The sequence below is a fragment of the Phyllostomus discolor genome, chromosome 3 (genome assembly GCF_004126475.2).
Source record: "Phyllostomus discolor isolate MPI-MPIP mPhyDis1 chromosome 3, mPhyDis1.pri.v3, whole genome shotgun sequence".
In the NCBI taxonomy this organism is placed as follows: Eukaryota; Metazoa; Chordata; class Mammalia; order Chiroptera; family Phyllostomidae; genus Phyllostomus; species Phyllostomus discolor.
Window position 1 is genome coordinate 111,507,039 of NC_040905.2, and position 19,872 is coordinate 111,526,910.

The 19,872-nt window shown below is 40.7% G+C and overlaps 2 protein-coding genes across 14 annotated transcripts in view; one reads left to right on the forward strand and one right to left on the reverse strand.

Moving 5' to 3' along the window:
• Nucleotides 1–14,245, reverse strand: part of UBN1 (ubinuclein 1) — a 58,095-nt gene extending 43,850 nt beyond the window's left edge. For 2 of the 7 annotated variants that reach the window (XM_036020962.1, XM_036020959.1), the window contains exons 1-8: nucleotides 13,469–14,244; nucleotides 12,219–12,321; nucleotides 8,830–9,038; nucleotides 5,620–5,706; nucleotides 4,749–4,844; nucleotides 4,252–4,386; nucleotides 3,461–3,564; nucleotides 2,307–2,745 (exon numbers count right to left, since the gene is read on the reverse strand). In XM_036020962.1, coding sequence (XP_035876855.1) covers nucleotides 2,307–2,745; nucleotides 3,461–3,564; nucleotides 4,252–4,386; nucleotides 4,749–4,844; nucleotides 5,620–5,706; nucleotides 8,830–9,038; nucleotides 12,219–12,321 — 1,173 coding nt within the window. In that variant the 5' untranslated portion in view covers nucleotides 13,469–14,244. Of the gene's footprint in view, nucleotides 1–2,306; nucleotides 2,746–3,460; nucleotides 3,565–4,251; nucleotides 4,387–4,748; nucleotides 4,845–5,619; nucleotides 5,707–8,829; nucleotides 9,127–10,807; nucleotides 10,887–12,218; nucleotides 12,322–13,468 lie in introns of those variants that run through there. The other 5 variants (XM_036020964.1, XM_028532239.2, XM_036020963.1 and 2 more) reach the window with 4 other exon arrangements.
• Nucleotides 14,246–14,330: 85 nt separating this feature from the next.
• The window catches only part of GLYR1 (glyoxylate reductase 1 homolog), a 36,592-nt gene continuing 31,050 nt past the window's right edge, over nucleotides 14,331–19,872 (forward strand). For 4 of the 7 annotated variants that reach the window (XM_036020965.1, XM_028532252.2, XM_028532262.2 and 1 more), the window contains exons 1-3: nucleotides 14,332–14,431; nucleotides 15,462–15,498; nucleotides 16,397–16,476. In XM_036020965.1, coding sequence (XP_035876858.1) covers nucleotides 14,394–14,431; nucleotides 15,462–15,498; nucleotides 16,397–16,476 — 155 coding nt within the window. In that variant the 5' untranslated portion in view covers nucleotides 14,332–14,393. Of the gene's footprint in view, nucleotides 14,432–15,461; nucleotides 15,499–16,396; nucleotides 16,477–19,872 lie in introns of all 7 variants that reach the window. The other 3 variants (XM_036020966.1, XM_036020968.1, XM_036020969.1) reach the window with 1 other exon arrangement.

The following is a 19,872-nucleotide window of genomic DNA, read 5'->3' on the forward strand; positions in this document are numbered from 1 at the left end:
GAAATGAATCATTTTTTGAAGCCACTAAGTTTGGGGGTAGTTTTTTAGACAATAGAAACTGATACATGTGTCATCTAGGGCCAAGATTTAAAATCTAAACAAATTATTATAAAAATAAAGGCAATAAGAGAAAAAAATAAAGGGAGTGGAAAACTGAGAAATATATAACACTGCTAATGTTATAGTTATAGACATGAAGTTTAAGCTTTAAAATTGTAATATCCAGTTCAAGATCTAGGACAGGGCTCCTTATTAAGGATCTAAATACCCATGTATGGCTTTTGAAATTATATGCAATTTTTGTGTGCACAGCCATTTTTTTCCTGGGAATAATATCTTTCCCAGCAGATTCTCAGGAGGGTCTGAGTCTAGAGCACTCATGCCCAAGTGCAGGGCCCTGGTGGGAACAAAGAACCTGGGGATCCTTAGGAGTGGCATTAAGTAACTTTTGAAAATAAGCCTTCTTTCTCATGCAACCATTAAAAGTGATGAGAGTTTATAATATTTATTAAGTGAAGAAAGCAGGAAACAACCATTCACAACTATAATTACAACTGCATAAAAACATATACAGAGATGCTAGAAAAAATATATGAATTAAAGTTTTCAGACTGTCAGGATGATGGGTAATTCCCACTTTCCATCTCATTTCCCAAAGTTTCTTAATGCTATTATAGAAGGATCAGAGGATGACTACAGTACCAATTTCACATATCATTATATTTTCAAGCCAGTAGATCAATCTCTCCTGGTCACCACCACCCGACCAGGACCCAGCCTACCTTATCTATGGAATCCCGAACCCTGTCTCCATGGTGCCCAAGAGATAACCAAGACTTGGCAAACACTGAGGAAGGACATTTTGCTCACAGTGTCCACCCAGGGCACTCCAGAAGGCTTTCTTGAATCACAGCCCAGTGCTCTTTCATGTTATGCCACTTTGTTTCCACTAAATGTGTCCATCTTTCCCAAGAAAGGGAAATAGTGTAAGTTATTAAACTACAATACAACCTATGGTGGGAGTAGGGGAATATCCAAGAATTGTTTTGACTTTTCTCTAAAACTGACTAGCTTCTGCCACATATACCTTACTCAACTTACTTGATAAGACTTTCAGATGCTACAAAACAATTTACAAACCAGAGGACTGAAAAGAACAAGGTGTAATGATTCTGTAACATAAATTCTGAGAGCAAATACACAATAGCATGCTCAAACATGCCAAGTTTCAACTACTTGCAACTTTCAGATTCAACTACTTGCAACTTAACATTCTATTAAGATATACTCTGAATTTCTGATATAGTACAATTCATTTAAATCATTACATTCAGATAGAATCCTTATGTCTTACACCTCACACGAGCTAATGAGAATGAACTAGAGATCTGAATAAGTTGTTTGATTTACTTCACATGATGTATTCAAATATTTTTTGGAAGTAAGAAAATCATTTGTAGCAGTGGTTAACATTTACCTTGCCCTTTACACATGGATATACATACAGTGATTCTGGAACATTATGAAAATCACTGGTTTAAAACTTACAGCCATAAAGTAGGAATGCCACCAGAGTTGCAGGTGAAAGATTATTTTAACTAAAGGGTAAATGTCATCTAGACTAACACAGCGCGGTTAGCTTTTAGGTAGGAATATGTTACTAAATTGGCACCACTTAGTACTCTAGGTATCAATTCCCTGTTATCAGGAGAAAACAGCAATGGCTGCTTGATTCTGACAGTTGTCGCTGTTTTTAATAGGGTATGGATAGCATTTAAAATTCTGCTCCTTTTTATTTATCATCATTTAGGAATTCCTATAAACAATACCTATCACTGATGACATGCTAGTCTAGGGAGCAGCTGAAACCGAGTGGCAACTAAGCATATACTCTATACGCAACATGTCTTCAACCTTTTGTAAATTTCCAAAAAAAAATCTTCAACAGATTACTAAAAAGATGGATCTCTGCCTCAGCTGCCTGCTGCCAATACTGGTGTCAGTCTATCATACAAAAGGGAAGATACTCTGTGGGAGGGAACCTACAGGCAGAAAACAGAAAATCTCCCTGGAAGAAAGTAAATTTTCTAAGAGTGAAGGAACCACAAAAGGTCTAAAAATGACATTTGACAAGCAGAGCTTACAGTGTTCCCTCACTTGGGATGAGAACAGAGCCCAGAAGAGCTTACACTGAAATTGCCAACTCACTAAGGATTGCTTTGGGCAGCAAGCTTGATGTGGTGCAGAACCAATGTCAATCTGCCCAAACTGCTTCCAAGAAAACCTGGCACTCTGTGTCACCATACCTGAGCCAGCTCCTTAACGCGCTTCTCCAGGGGTGCAGGCAGGCCTTCAGGGAGGGAAGAGGGCTGCCTGAATTCCTGGTCCAGTCCCACCCCAAGGGAATCGCTTTCATCATCCATATCACGGAAGGGGCTTCCTTCTGGAGACTCACTGAGCAGATGCTCCAAGTCCAAATCAGTCAGCGAGTCCATGGCAGTAGCTGCCTGGAGCAAGTCATTGTCAGAAGTGGAGCCAAAGAGAGACAGCAAGGGGTCGGAAGTACCCTCCAATTCCCGAAGGCCCTGAGCTTCTGCTGATGAAACTGCTACCGGTTTATGCTCTTCATCCCTCTTTCTCTGAGCCTCTTTCTCCTTCTGAAATTTCTTTAGCATCTCTTTAACGCTCAAAGCCCCAGAATATTTCTTTTTTTTCTTTTCCTTACTGGCATTGAGGGCTGTGAAGCTGCAAGTAAGGGGGAAATTGGTTACTAAGGTTGCAGTACACCTCAAAAGAGAAATTCACAGAGGGACTTCACCCTTGCTCCCAGCGCAATGGTCTCCAGGAACCTCAGTCACAAGTCCACCCTGTTATTCCTCCTCCCTCCTCTTGGCACATGGATCTCCTTCTTGCTGGGACCAAAGCTTGAGATTTAATACAGGTTAGCAAAACTGTGTCACAAAGTGCTTGCTACATATCCAATGGGTTTTTAAAAACCACTGCCAGGCTAAAATAAAAGGTTGCAAAAGGGGCTGAGCAAGAAAAGTATTTAAAGGGAGAAAGCAGGAACAGCAGAAGGCAGCAGCAACTTGAAGGGCAGCTGGGGTGAGACTAGTGAGGCAAAAGAAAGCAGGACCAGAGAAGACAAAGGGAAACAGCAGAGACAGGAGAACTGGGGCAGAGGAGGTGTGCCCAAGAGAACAAGAAACAGCAGTAATCATACAGCGACAGAAATAGCCGCCAACACTGACGGTGGGACAGAGAGAACTCTGCATGTCTGATAACAGAGATGTGAGAGCACTGACTATGCCTACTATAGCACTGAGGGAGGCGTGAGGGGGAACAGCAGACCAGGCCCTGCTGTCTCCTTTGAAGCTGAGAGAAGGAGGGCAAGTCAGCTCCTAGGTGTTCTGCCCTAACAGTACAGATTTTACCCCGGAAAGAAACTGCTGCCTCTCACCCGGCTTTGGAAAACTTGGACTTTTTCGATTTCTTCTCCTTGTCATAAGTGTCATCTTTCTTCTTTTTCTTTATCTTCTCACCACCTTCCTTCAACTTCCGCTTCTGAGAATTAAAGACAAGGCACAGTTACACAGCTCCCTCATTCAGGGAGCAAGTGCACAACACAGCACTGGCCTTGCTCCACCCAGGGCACATCCTAAGAGCTGTCCTATTTACTTCATGAACAAAACCTTTCAGATCAGTCCTGGACCACAGACCTGTGGTAGGTCAACACAGCACTGCCACTGACAGTGTCTCCTGGAAGCGCCTAGGACTGAGACAATAGCGGCTACTGTGCAGCCAGAAACCATTCTAGTAAAATGAGCTGTATGTGGGCACTGTCTCTCATTTTAAACACATAGGCTGTAACAGATAGATTTCAAAATAAACTTATCTTAAGGCTAACTTGTTTTCATTGGTGTGAGAGCCCTGGGAACTGAAGACTTCCACATGTCCACAGAAAAGACACAGCATTACTGGTGCAAACTCCCCTCACGTCACACCCTTCACTACCCTCATCCCCACCCTGAAACAACCTCAAAAAAAGAAATCCCTGCCAAGCCTGCTGGGACTCATGGCATCTTGCACGGCACAGGTGTGAAAGGTAACTGTCAACTTTGGCACAGCTCATGCTTTTCCACCAATCTCCTAAGCTATCCTTAAACAGTACTATTCTGGCAAGTCACCCACTGATCTCACAAGATTTATAAAAAAGCACTTTTGAAATCCAAAAGCGAGCAACGTTCTAACCTTTGGAGATTTTTTCTTCTTTTCTTTAATAAAGTCATCCTCAGATTCTGATGCTTGTCTAAACTGCAGGGTTCCCGAGTTAATGTAAAATCCTCCATACTTTGTAGTCAAAGAAGCAGGAACAAGCTCATCATACTGAAAGGGGAAAAACAAACAGTCAGCTCCAAGTGCTGGTACTATAGTCCAAAGATACAGAGCAGATGTTTTTCTGTCACATTTCAGACCACATGCCTACACATGCATGAAAGTCATGAAAGTCTGAGCTAGGAGTTGTTTTGGGCAGATCTGGTATCCTTTCCAGTAAGGAAACTAAGGCCAACCCCAAGAGTGCTACTTCCTCTCTATTGGCACAGGTCCTTCCTCGTGGTAAGGTCAGGACCACTCTGTGCCATCCCCCAGCTTCTGGGGCAAGGGTGGGAGCCCTTGTAGGAACAAGTAGGAGCCAGTAGGAGCAAGGGTGTGGTAGTTCCTATATGGCATTTTCATTAAGTACTTACCGCCTCAGAGTTATCGATGAAGGAATCAGATTCATCATAACCATACCCCATATCAATTAAGTCCTGTATTCGGTCTTTTCTACGTTTCTTTCCACCCTAAAATTTTAAACAGATCAAATGCATTTTTTTTTGGTAATTGTGCCGAGAACATATAACATGAAATCTACCCTAACAAATTTTTAAGTCTAAGGTCACAAGCTTTTTTAAAAAATACACAGAATTGTTGCCTTGAATTTCATCAGCTATTGACTAAAGGTTGTAAAGCACTGGAACATTCACACTCACACCTCCCCTAAAATCTCCTTCCCTAAAGACTTTTGTGGTTCACTAGACCAGTGTGGTTCACTAGACTGAGCATTGTTCGCAAAGCAAAAGGTCACTGGTTAGATTCCTGGTCTGGGCATATGTCTGAGTTGCAGGCCCAGTCCACGGTTGGGGCACCTGCAAGAGGCAACTGATCGATCTTTCTCTCACATATCGATGTTTCTCTCCTTCTCTTCTCCTTCCCTTCCCCTACCTCTAAAAATTAATGAAATCTTTTGAAAAAACATCTAAAATAGGACAGATTTACATCTGTATAAAATGGCCTAAGACAGAAGAATGAACTAATTGATCTCATATGTCTTTTATCAAAATATTTATTCTAATGATAAATTCTAGGAGTAAAAGGTCCTTCTTATTTGTCTATTTAGCTGCACACATTAGTCCCGCTGCATGCATTTTCTATACCTTCATGCATTTCTTTAATAACTACATTCCATTCTCTCCAAGCTCTACACTTATTTCCACATCAGGAAATAAGGAATGCGGAAACATCTAGAAAGCTTTCCCACCCAATGAGGTTGTTTTGTTGCTCGAAGAGAAATCTTACATATTTTTCTTCAAATTTCCGTGCAAGGGCCTCCACTTTGTGCTTTTCCTTTTCGTCATCATTAAAAGGATCTGAGAGATCTTTCTTCTGTAAAAAGACCATTCCACAACAAGAGTTACAAAAAGTCCCCACTATGTATTCATAGTACATCCACTGACCACTTAACACCTATAAACTGTGTAATAAAAATAGCTGTTTTTCAGAAAAGAAAAGGTAGAAAACATGCTACCTTCCCATCAGTGCTTACCTTAGTTGTTTAAGAAAATTTTCCACTCATGTAACTCAACAAAACTTAACTTAAATGCCTACAACTGCCCACCAAAGAACTATGCCCTATAGAGCTCCAGATATAGCAAAGGTCCTTTAGTCAGGGATGCTCAACCTGTATAGACGTATGTTTCAATATACGTTTGTTGCACTAAAAATTATTTTATGTACTTAAAAACTTAATTCTAAGAAGGGATTCACTTCCAAAGCAGTTCATGGCTCAAAAGGGTTAAGAACCCACTGAATGTAGCACAAATTCTTAAGAGTTATTCTGCCTTTTTGGTCAGAAAAGTGGTATGAATTTGCTTTTCTCTCAACTCTATGGAAAATCAAACCCAGGTTCATGGCAGTCCCTTTCCTTGGGCACCTATCTTGAAGAATCAGTAATCTCTTTCCTCCCAATCTAAATACTGCAAATATTTTCATGCAGTTTTCCAAAGACTCCATAAACTTACTCTTGCATTTTTCTCATCAATTTTCCACAGTTAAACCTTTAGCTTCTTTGGCAAGGAATCTTAATTTTAATAATAAACATCCATACTAAATACCTTAAGACTTCAGAGTAGGCCAAAAACACTAAAGATTAGATCCCACTTCTTATCTCTGCCTACTTAAATCCCACTCACCCATAAAGAATGTTAAATAATTTAGGTTATATATGTAGAATGAAATATTACAGAACATACATATAGTGAATGTTCTACAAATGGGTGGTCTTTAAAACATGTGCTTATTGGTATCTTCTAATTTTTCTACAATGATCACATATTATTTAAGGGGTTCAAAAAATTTTAAGAAATCCCACCCATGTGGATAAGTGTTAGATTCATTGTGTACTCCTCAATGCCTTGCAAACAAGTCATCCAATAATTGCTATTTCCTGAACATATGAAGGTCCAGCTCTGTGCAGACACAGCATTTAGGATGTAAGCTCTCCTCTGTCCAAGACCCCCAGGGCCTGTATTTATACCAGATTTAAACAAGTACCACACTGTGACTCCTGTTACCTGTGTTGGTATAATTCTCTTAAAACACCTATAAGATTGCAAGTTTCTCTGAGGCTGGGACAGCAGCTTTTCCACCTTATATAGTCCTCAGAATCTAGCACAGTGTCTTCACGTGATAAGAAATATATGCTAAATGAATAAATACATGAATGTCAGATCACACTGTGCTCTGAGCACTACAGAATAGACACAACGATTCAGGAATATTCAATCTGAAGGCAAGAGCTGAATGCCCTGAAACTGAACCCAGTGTTCTCTGTGTATGCTCCATGCATTTTTCTGCAATGGAGAAACATCTAGAACCCCCAAAAAGATGAAACTGAAGCACAGGAGTTAACTTCAGGTCACCTACTGATCTGGGTTTAAGCCCATAAAAAGTAGCTTAATTAATCCATGCTACTTCCTCTTCATCTCAAAGAAGGGGATATTATTCCTACTTCAAAAAAGGGATTCCCAATGAATTTGAAATTACTATTTTTCATCTGCCCACTGGCCCTCATACGATAAGCTGACCCTTGGCACAGACTCAATTGGCTTCCATTCAGCAAATCAGAACTTAATTAAAGAAACGTATTTTTACCTGAGCAAAGAAAACTGGATAATCCTTCTAACCAAAGGTACTCACCCCAAACAGCACAACCATGTATTAGACTGAAGGTGCACTGGCCACTGAGGCACTGTGGTGGAAACTGCACCACCATTATCTCAGACACTGTGTAAACCAGGTACTAATCTAATCCCAAATTGCCTAAAGCCACTCTAGAGAACAAAATGTTGCAGTGTGGGATCCAACTAACCAACCTACCTCACAGCCTCACACAGGGCAGAAGCATACAGTAGGTGCTTATAAATGCTATTCACCTAGCTCCTGCTTATACTGTATGATTCCATCTACATAAAATACAAAAAGTGGCAAAACTGACCTAAGCTGTTGGAAATCAGGGCAGTCGTTACCCTTGAGGGTAGGGTAGTATTTTGGGAAGGCAGGAGGAGGGTTTCTCGTATCCTGGAAAATGTTGTATTTTGAGATCTAGGTGCAGGTTACATGGATATATTGTTTGTGGAAATCCAATAAACCAGCCATTTATCATGTGTGTACTTTTCTTTAATGCATAACTGAACTAAAAAGTTTATAGAATTTTTTATAATTTTAATGAATTGCCAAAATATTTGGTAACATTTGAAACTGGGTGACAGGCACATAGGGCTTATTATACTATTCTCTCTACTCTGTGCTTTGAGAAATTCCATACTAAAAAGTTTGAGAAGTTCCATACTAAAAGTAAAAACAAATCTGCTAGAAAAATAAATAGATCATTTAAAAAATAGTTGAGAAATCAAACGGATTCTCAAAAGCCCTAGAGGCTACAACCCAATTCTGCCCCCTCCCCACACCCAAAATAAGTAAAACAAGAAAAAAACTTAGAAAAATAGGTTTCTATCCCTCCAGGTAAAGTAACTATCCAGTATATTAATGTGTTAAGAAAAGATAATAGTATGAGAATACTAAGAGAATCGTATATGTCTTTTCTCATCTGCCCCTGCATGAAGCAGAGAATCCCTTGGACAAGAAATATGTCCAGCATGAAATCCAACACCAGAACATCCAAGGACGGTTACATTTACATACATGTGATATTTACAGACTTTGCATGAAAAAAAATTCTTTTATTTACATTAGCCATAATTCAAATTAGCGTTGGATGTGCCTTACATTTTCTCTAGCATAAATCAGGAGAACGATTCTGGAAAGAATTCTATCCTTTCATGCCCAGGAGCAAAACCAGCAAACCAGTGCTTGCTTTGGGATAGGTGCCGTGATCTTGGGGCAGCCACAGCCTCCCTGGTCTTGCTTTCACCTTCTGAAAGTCCCACTTGCACATGCTACTCTGAGCATTAGATCTGCAGAGTGAGTCTGGGGCCTCTAGAGGGGTACCTTGTCTCCGGGTTGAAGGCCTTTCACTTTCCCTCGTATGTTCTTCACAAGCTCTGGGTAGAAGAATTCTGGGCAACGTTTATGATCTGGCTCGAAGAGGGTGAGTGTAATCCGCACAGCTGCTGCAGCCGGTTCAGAGTCCTGATGCTGCTCTGCTCCCCCAACCTCCTCTTTCCGGGACTTCTTCAAAAACACAGGATTCAGAGAACCTGGGAGAGAGGTGAACTGGACCCTGTGGGGCTCCGACATGGCTACCAAAAAGTCTTAGCGGATGTCACTGCATGGCTTCTGTTAACACTGAAAAGAAGGGCCAGGTCAAACCAAGATTTTTCCTGTTCAGTTATACGGATTTAAGTTTAAAAGAATTTCATTGTCAACAAGAATCCACTGTTCAATTTATCTTAATTACCATTTATTGCTTTTTTCTGTTTAAATAGTATTCATCTTAAATATAAAATTTTTCATATATATATATGAAAAGCACCCAAATCCTATCCTTCAGAGACCATCTGTTTAGCATATTTCCTTCCAGTCTTTTTTCTATGCATATTCACTAGATCTTTGAAATTAGAGAACCCATGCTAAAAAAGCCTTAAAGAATCCTCAAAATTTCACAGAACCCTAACGAATATTGTTTTTTTTAATTTAATTTATCCAACACTTTTTTTCCTGGCTAAGAAAAACATCTTTTGTAAGACGTCTTTATTTTAATCACCAACAACTCACTTTTATTTGGAGACATTCTTTTTTTTTTAGGGTAGATTTTTTTAAAAGATTTTTTAATACTATTTTCATTTTGAGTGAGAGGGGAAGGGAGGGAAAAAGAGAGGGAGAGAAACAACAATCAGCTGCCTCTTGCATGCCCCCAACCAGGGACCTGGCCCACAATGCAGGCATGTGCCCTGCCCAGTAATCAAACAGGCGACCACCTTTTCGGGTCGCAGTCTGGTGTTCAACCCACTGAGCCATACCAGCCAGGGCTAGAGTCATTCTTCACAATGACAAAGTTTTCATCAGCTCAGAGTAATGACTTTTCTTGAATAAGTAAAAAACCAGTGTCTCAAGAGTCGTGTGCCTAGGCTCACTTCCTAAGATACTAGCCTCTCACCACTCAGAGTCCGGTCTTGGCAAAGTGCCAAATTACCACATGTCAAAGAATATCAAAGTTCCTGGGAAATGGTCAGAGTACATTGTGAACCCCAGAATTCCAAGGGTATAAATATGCAAATACACCACACACTCACATATATATTTTGTGCTTCATGTATAATTTGTGTCCTGTTTTTTAAAACTCACATTCAAATGTGAACTTCTTACCACATCCACATGGATAGTCTCTGCAGCCTTGTTTGTATAGGAAAAATAATAAAAGCAATCTAAACCTGAATGTCCAGCCTTAAGGAAATAGTTGAAAAAGTTAAAGTCTTATTGATTTGTAAGGGCTTTTAATATATTATAGATATGTAACATGTATTATATAGTACCGGTCATATATCTTACACTTTTCCTTCACTGTTACATACTGTTTAATTCTGCTTAGAGTGAGGTCTTTCACTGCTTAGAGTGAAAGAAATTTAAACTTTTATTCTCACCAGAGGATATATTCATTGATGAGAGAGAGAGACAGAAGTGGGGGGTGGGAGGAGAGAAACAGAGAAACACTGTGCAGCCACCTCCTGCACATAACCCCAACCAGGGATCGAACCTGCAACCTAGGTATGTGCCCTCACCAGGAATCAAACCAACAACCTTTCGGTGTAGAGGATGACATTCCAACTAATTGAGTCACCGCTTCAGGACAAGAAAATTAAACTTTTTATGCAGTTAAAAGTAGGCTCTTTTCCCTTACGGTTTCTCCCATTTCTTTTGTGCCTAGAATGTCCTTCTCCAACCAGGAATTCTTATATAAGACTTTACCTATCCAATCTTTCACAAATATAATTTTCACATTGAGCTCTTTAACCCAAGTTGAATTTACCATGCTATAAGGTAAAAGATGAGTCTCTACCTTGGTTTCTTCCCAACATCAATCCCTAATCCTTCTTTTCCCTGGTGATCTGGCAAATATCACATACAACATCTTAGATATCTTAAAGACTACTTCTGAAATCCATCCTGTTACTTTGATCTAGTATCTAGAAATTCCTTAGCAAGTACCATACTGTTCTGAGAAATTCTATGGTATATTTTTACACCTTGAATTTAAAATTCATTTTTATTATTCTTCTTTTAAAAGTAAAACTTCACCTATTCCAGACTGTTTATTATTTAAGACCAATTTTAGAATCATTTTAACAAGTCCCCCCAAAAAGCTCACTGCATTTTTATTATAAATGAATCATAAATATTTATTTAGGAAGATTTACATATGTTATATCCATATATGTATATGGATACTTGCATAGTATATGCAATATTCATTATTTCTATTATGACCATAAAATTGTGATCTACAAAATCAGACAAGGACGTAAAATATCTAAAAATAGTTAATATAATTCTAATCAGACAACAAACTGATTAGCAGCAAAACATGGTAGCACAAAAGACCATCATGCACTAAGATGTTCAAAGAAATTTCTCTAAAAAAAACTTTCAAGGTTCCCAGGACATTTGTGATACACTGAGTTGTCTAAATAAATTTAAGCTGAAGGTTGAAGGTTAAAAGTCCCCCACTGATAAGAGCAGGCAAAGTCTCACTAGAAGAAGAGACTCTGCAAGTTAATTGATAGGATGCAGGAAGGTCATCCTAGAAGTGGCAACTAATTTTAAAAAATGTAACCTTATCCTGACCCAAAGTTTAGACATTGTAACTTCGGTCTACCTAGATGGTTAAACTGCTTGTCTTAGTTACTTAAGTGACTTTGCAGGCATGAGAAGTTATAGATATGAGAATAAATAAATCAAACCTATAACATATTAACATTTAGAATTTACATTTTTATAATCATGATTTTGCTTGTTACTAAGTCATTTGAAATATTTAAGTCAGAAATTAATTTGAAATCCCTAAGAAAATATAACTAAATTTGAAAGTGTACATTTAAAAAGACCTTACATTTATACATTTATTTGACTTAAAGACTTAAGTCCTTGGAAAGATTCTACTACTAGGTTTATTAGTTTTCGCTGTTGTAGGAGTCTGAAATATTTGAGAGAACAAGTATATAAAACTTTAAATGCTGCTTAAAACATTTAAGGAAATTTAACTTTGTAAAAAGAGCTCATTGTTTAGGTAAATTTAATCTGTTATACTAGTGCCTTAATTGAAGCTTTGTAGATGAAGTATTTTGGATTTTATATAAACATATTTAGATTTGTAATAAAACAAGATTTATCAGTAAAATGCATAGTCTTAAGAAAAGCTAAGTAATTAAACACAAGCATACCTCGGAGATATTGAGGGTTCAGTTCCAGACTACCACAGTACAGCGAGCCATAATCTTTTTGCTGGTGGAGGGTCTTGCCTTCAATTTGTAAAAAATGCAACATCTATGAAGGGCAATAAAGTGAAGGGTGGTAAAACAAGGTATGCTTGTACTCACATCTACTGTGTTAAACCTTATTCTAAGTAAAAGCACAGTACTCTACAAAAAAAATTCCATCTTAAAAATCCTCAACTGATGTTATCCAAGAAATGATAGCCTCCTTTTTTTATCTCAGGTTATTCCTAGTAATGATGTATTTTTTTGCTATACATCCTCATAATCCTTCTATTTCCAAACTGGTTTCTCGTGAAATATAGAAAAACTGATTTTTTCTGGCTGATTTTTTAATTAGTCTCTTTATTGAACTCACTTATTTTAATGGCTTTCCCCTTTTTTCCAAAACAGGCTATCTATTCAGTAGTACATAGAAATGAGAATTTTGTCTTCTTTCTGAAAAATTGTTTACTTTTGTTTCATGTCTTATTGCATTGGCTAGAGCATCCAAGATAATATTAAACAATATATTCTTTGCCATGTTCCTGACTCTAACAGGAATGCCCCAAGGCCCAGTGTTATGTTAACTTAAAATTCTTATTTTTATCAAGTCATTAAAATATCCTTCATTTCCCCCCAAATTAAGAGTTTTAAAATTGGAAACGTGTTAAATTTTATGAAATTATTTCATGAAATTATAAATATCCTTCAAGTTATCGGTCTTTTTAAAAAAAAAAAACACGGTAATTGGCAGATCCTGTAACTGACAGTACTTTGGGGAAACTGAACTACAAAGAAAAACCAGGCTGTATACAAGCCAGTTCGCTAAAAACTCCGCTTACATCAAAGTCTCCGTATATAAAAAAAAAAAAATCGCCCACGGGAGATATATGTGAACTCTCCACCTTTACAAGCAGAAGGCGACCCAAGAAAAGTCCGATTCTAAGTTATGTCAACACTTGACTTAGAATCTTTGGAGTACGCAACTGGGAATGGTACCTTTCGAAAATTTTATTTTCTATCTGGAATTTGACGTTTGGGCTGTCGCTGTGCTGCACAGTTCCTAGTTTCCCATTCAACGGTTTAAGTTTTTACGTAAAGAAACTACGCCTAGCAAATGCCTTGCTGCTGTCACAACAACCTGCTCCTAACTTCTCCCTAAGTGTCAAACTACAACGCGGCTTACGTGACGGCCCAGTCCCGACAAAGACACGCACCTTTGTCCCCGACACAACGCAGGCTACGGCCCCACGGGCCGCGTTCGTCCCCCCGCGACCGTCCTCATGCCGGCCCGGGAGCCCGGGTTGCGGCGCTGCTAGCGGCCGGCCCCCGAGCCATGCCTCTCGGCGGGCGGCCGCCCTGAACCGCGGCCCATGGCCGGGTTCCGGAGCGCCCAGGGGAGCCTCGCTGGCCGTACCGCCTGACGGCCCAGGAGGAAGTGAAGAGACGCCGGCTCCCAGTCGGTCTAACAACTCTAGACTTCGGGGCTGGAGCACGGACGCCCCGGGAGAACTTGCAGCGCAGCCGAGAGCTCCGGGTCCGAGCCGCTCCCCGAACGCAGCAGTTAGCGCGCTCCGCAGAATCCGGACGTCCCCCAGGCGTGGCCACGTAGAGCCGGCCGGGCGCGGAGCCCCGGGCGCGGATGGAGGCTGGTTTCCAGGCCGCGCCGAGGTCCGTCAGGGCAGCGGCAGCGTGGCGACGCAGGCAGCCCCGGGGCCCGCGAGGGACTAACGGACGTAACGGAAACGCCAAGGTAAAGGGGTCTAGAGGCCAGGGTCCGGGGGCGGGACGGGGCGGGCCGAAGGGCCGGCTCCCTTGCGCGCTCAACCTGCAGCTCAGTAGTCGTTGTCGTCGCCGCCGCCACCGCCTCCACCGCCTCAGATCGAGGGTGCTTCGTTGTCACGAGCAAAGGGAGGGGGAAGGAGCCCGGAATCTCGGGGCTCCGGCGCGGGGAGACCCGGGCGCCCTGGTCACGTGCCTCTCGCCCGGCCAATAAGTCCCGGCGGGCGCGATAACGTCAGAGCAGCGGCTAGGCGGCTGACAGCCGGTCCCCGTCACGTGGCCGAGTGCACTCCAATGGGCGGTGCCAGAGCGACCTAAGGTTCCCGGCGGCCCGTGCGTCGGTGGTGGTTGGGTGGTAAGATGGCGGCTGTGAGTCTGCGGCTCGGTGATTTGGTGTGGTGAGTTCGGGCGGCTGGGGCCAAGCGAGGTACTTTGGGGAACTCCCCCCTTAGGCGCGGAGTTCGCGGCCAGCCCCGGAGCTGCCTTTCTGTGCGCTCCAGGCTGCAAAGAGAGCCAGATGAGGTGCCGACGCTGGGAACGACACCGGGCGGAAGGGGCAGCCTTGCTTGGAGGGACTGAGTCCGAGGGTGGCTGTGATGGGCCCCGCTCTGATCCGCGAGGCCGCCGGGTAGAGAGCTAAGCTCCAGGCTCGGCGCAGGCAGCTATTGTGAAGGGCGTCCCCGGCGTCGGCCGCGGACGCCTGTTCCTCTGGATCTTGCTGGGGTTCCCAGGAAAGCGGGAGAGCCGTGGAGCCCGCGGAGCCTTCTCGCTTTGGAAAGCCCGTTAAAACCCGCGCGTTACGAGGAAACTGACCTGTGCGGGCGCCTCGGCAGCGGGTATCGAAGCCGGACTGATGGCGCTGCCCGGTGAAGAAATGGAGGGGACACTTCTCCTTCAGGCTTGGCAGTGACCAGTGCTTCCTTGGATACCTCTCGTAGTCTGCTTCTGTGTCCCCGACAACCGCCAGAACGAAGATCGACTGTCGCCGCCTCCTTCGAGCTGCGTAGCTTGTTTCTTGACCCAAAGGAAGGCTTCCATTAGTATTTGGCAAAGCTGGCAGGTCTCGCGGTGAATTAAAACAGACTGTAAGGGGAAGTCTATGTTTACAGAGCAAACTGGCCCCCACCCCCATCAGGGGGAGGCTCTGGACAAATGATTCTTGGTGGTTTTGTTGTATCCCTTGGTACCAAAAGAATGTACATACCTTATGCACATGCATGTACAATTTTGCATTCCATTTATGAGGGCTTTGGGCTTGTTGGGTCCATCCATAGATGCCAGATTACGAACTCCTGTTTGCCAGCTTTTGTTGTGGCACTTGAGGGTGCAAATGGAGATTAAGGGAAGGGGGGTGTTGCATATTAAGTAGTTTAAAGGAGGTGGACAGTCTTTCCCAGGGCAAATGCTGACTCTCTGTGTCTTCTCTAGGGGGAAACTCGGCCGGTATCCTCCTTGGCCAGGAAAGGTGAGTGTCATGCTACTAAACTGAACGAAGACATCTGAAGTTGGGTTTGAAGAAGTGAAGAATGTAAGATGCATTCCCCTCAGTTTCTAGCATTGAATTAAACTATGCCTATTTAAATAATGCTCAGAATTTTTTCTCTAATATCAGTTTGTTTAGAAAGGGCAATATAATATAAGCCAAGTCATTTAATCTGCAATAATTGCTTATTTCTTGAGTCAGAGATGGTTTCGGTGAAGTATTTTCTGCCTGGAAATCAATTCTAATTTGAATTTAGCTTTATACTTAAATCTAACAAAAGGAGAAGAAAATAAATTCTCCAGAAATAGAGAAATCTAAATGTAGGTTAGTGAAAAGTCAAAGTATTTTTGTCCCAACTCAGTTTAAATCTTCTTTCCATGTTACCATATGTGCTGCTCCAGTGTGTCTTTGCAGAAGTTGGCATTTCAGATTTTGCATGAGGCGATCCATCATAGCTTTCCAAATGTTCTGTTTTTATATTCTTGCTAGGAGCCCAAGAATATAAAGATGTATCTTTACACTATTTCTTTGCAGTATGGCATTTTCAGTGCCTTAGTTGTCTTTCAATGTCACTATAACATGTCTGAACTCTTCCACATTGAAGTATTTTTTAAAAGTGACCTTTGCACTTCACTGATTACAGGGTCACTTTGGGGGAGAATGATGTTGGTCTTACCTTTGTTTTTAAAATAGGGCCATTTCAGTAAAATTGTATCTACCGAACACTGTGCTACATGTTAGATATAGGGAAATTCTGTAGAAATGTGCCAAGTCTAGATATATACTAGGCCCTGCATTTTTATTTTAAGACATTCCTTCATTTTTCTCTTACCAACTTCGAGCCGTAGAAAAAACCTGTTCTTTCTATTTTATTTCCCAGATTGTTAATCCACCCAAGGATTTGAAAAAACCACGTGGAAAGAAATGCTTCTTTGTGAAGTTTTTTGGAACAGAGGATCAGTGAGTAGTGCTCACCAAGAGTTTCACTTTCCCTTTGTTTAGGCATTGCCCTGAGTCTGAGCTACTTTGAGAATATTTTAGGGACCCTAGTTCAGTCTTATCATAGTCTACAAGGATGGTATATCATTCTGGCCTCATACCTCAATAAAAGTAGTAGTTCTTGCAGAAATTGTCCTGGGCTAATAATGTTATTGAGCTGAGAACTGGGGCTCACCACCTTCTAAATATAGTAATCTCATTGGGATAGTTTCTCACATCTCTTTACCCAGTTCCATAGGCAGTTCCTTTTATAAAGCCCATATTTGGTTCTCTTTTAATGGCTGTTTATCACTGTGGATCATGCATGAGTTACACAGTGAAAATTAAAATATTATTTATCTTAATGAAAATAATTTTTTAATCTTTCTTTTATAAGACTAATTGATTCACTCTAAAAATGTAACAGTAAAGCTTTTTAGCCAGACTTTAGAGTTGAAATCAAAACCATTAATTTGTGATTCTTTGATAGGCCACATAAGGAATCACAGTGAGGGGAAGAATGTGTATTTGCTTGAGTGATTTAACTTTCTCATCACTATATCAAGTTGATTACCTGGGTCTAGCTAGAAGGTTTGATTTCTTTAAGTAGTTGTATTTCTGTATATGATTCTTACAGGAAAATATCATTTTGAGTTAGGAAAATGTGACTTTTTTATGATTTAATACCAATGATTAAGATACACATTCCTAATCTACAACCATACCACCCTGAACGCACCCAATCTTGTCTAAAATAGACATTCCTAAAAAGCAATGTATTAATGTAGGAAAATCTCGTACAAACAGTGTTCTTCATTCACTCAGGAGTTTATGTGTCACCATGCTTACTCATCCTGGTTTAGAGTTTGCCTGGCATCATACAGATACACCGATATACCCAGCCCCAGTTCTCTGTTACAGACATACTTAACAAACTTTTAATAGCAATATTTCAAAGGGGTCACTCCTGGAGCTGTGATAGTCAGAGACACTCTGGAAAAGGGAATGTCCTGGTGTGCCATGGATTTCACCAGAAAAATTGTCCTGATGTGTAAAACAAGTACTTATTATACAACGTTACTCCACATTGCTTGACATGGAAGAGAACTTGGCCAGGGAAGCAAGTGTTGTGGTGCCCATCTCCCAGGAACTCGGGACAAAGCCATAAACATTCAAGACAGGATTAAGTGCAGAATGAGTAGTGCAGATAATTATTATGTAGAGATCGGTGGAGAATAGCCAGGTCAAGGGCTTTTATAAGAGATGGGAATTGAATCAAACTTTGGGGTTAGATAGAATTTGTATAGACAAGAACAGTAAGGGTATTCCAGGCACTGGGGCTACTATAAACACCTGGGCTTTGAGTTGGATGTGTGGGCAGAGAGGCTCCTTGCCTAGGGTAGAGGGCTTGGGAATAACAAGAGGCAATGTGGTTGGCCTAACTTGTGTATTTCTTTGTTTAGCTAACCCCAGTATGAAAGAAAAATGGGAACTCATAGAAAGTGGGAACTTAATCAGATTACAGCAGGCCTGAAAAATCATTGTGTTTTTATGATAATTTTTCTTGAGTTCTGAAAGGTTAGAAAAATAAAGTATTCCTTGTATATAAGAAATACTACAGATAGGACACAGAAAATTGGAGTTGAGTGAATTCTGAAGCTCAGCCAGGCAACCAGGTGAAGCCAATGAAAAAAAAGTATTGACTGAACACAAAAATAACCTAATGGTGTCAGTGTTGGTAATGATGTGATTTCTAAGTAAAGTTTTTTGATGTGATTCATAGCAAGTGGATACAGGGAAAGATTTAATATGTCTTAAACCTTTTAAAATTCCTTGATACAGTTCCACATAAAAAGCTATTTAAAAATTAAATCGCTGCAGGGCTAACATGTTACCTTTCTGTGGCTCGGCAGTTGATTGAGTGAAAGGAAACAAAGGGTAAGGATCTGCAGAATATCTCCAAAGGGTAGAGGGCAGATTTTCTTCAGTATCTACAGTGTTAAGGCAGATTTTATTTAGTATCTTTTTATTATCTGAGGGTGAAATCTCCAGATTGTTGGGTAGCTGTGAATTACTTTGGGGAAAGAGCTCTAGATTTGTTACCAGCCTAACGTGCATTCATATACTATACCAGTTTCACCTATTCTAACTTGGGCAAGGTCTTTCATCTTTCTAGGATTGTGCATCCTTATCCACATGGGAGAATAATACTCCTGACCTTGTAGTTATGAAGAAGTAGTGTCACTAGTTCATAGCATGGTTTGATATATAGCAGGTGTTTAACAAACATTAAGTTAGAGAATAGATCTGTTACAAGAGAAAAAGCTGGTCAGAAGCAGGTGGCTTTCAGTAGGGGAATGTGGGAGAGACAGACACAGACTCTGCCCATGAGAGAGAATCTGTGTTTGAAAGGAAAGGCACCTGAAAGTAGAAGGTTCCTAAGGATGTCAGCATGTCTGCTCTTTTAACCAAAAAGTCTTTGAACACAAAAACAATATGTTGTTTCACCTTTTTTCTTTTTTTTTTGTTTTTACATCCTTCCACCTTTATTAAAAACTATACTGTGCATAGTTTTTAATGCACAGTATAACTATGCATTTAATTATACTAGATGACTAAATGCATAACTAAATTATGCATTTTAATTTAATGCATAAATTAAATGTATGCATTTATTTAATGCATAAATTTAATAAATTTTGCATTATTAAAACTAATAATTTCTAGGAGTACTGTGTGTACATTTCTGACCATGCTCCCAAAGGAATGTGGTAGAGGAACTAGTCAAGATCGGAAAGGGGGACAAAGTCAGACAAAAGAGTAGGAGTCTTTAATGTGAAAAAGCAAAGACTGAAAAAAAAAAAACGCAATCCACATTGATCAAATAATAAATGGCCTTAAGGAGGTAAACACTGACTTGCTCATTAGCCCGCAAACATCTCAACAAGCTGCACCGTGAGTATAACAAATGTTGTGTGGCTATGTTTAGGACATATATAAGGGTTACAGTGTAAACGTTTAAGAGGTAGTTTAGATAGGGAATTCAAGTGGACTCTTTAGGGATGAGAACTACTTTGTGAAGGGCAAAGCCATAAGTGGCTCAAGAAGAAGCTGGAGTCTACCTCACCTTTAATACTTTTTTAAAAGACATATTTCTATTTATTTTTAGAGAGTGGGGAAGGGAGGGAGAAAGAGAGGGAGCAAAACATCAAAGTGTGAGAAAGACATCAATTGGTTGCCTCTCACATGCCCCCAACTGGGGACCTGGCCCACAACCCAGGCAGGCGCCCTGACTAGAAATCAAACTAGTGGCCTTTTGTTTCACAGGCTGGCATTCAGTCCCCTGAGCCACACCAGTCAGGGCTCACCTTTAATATT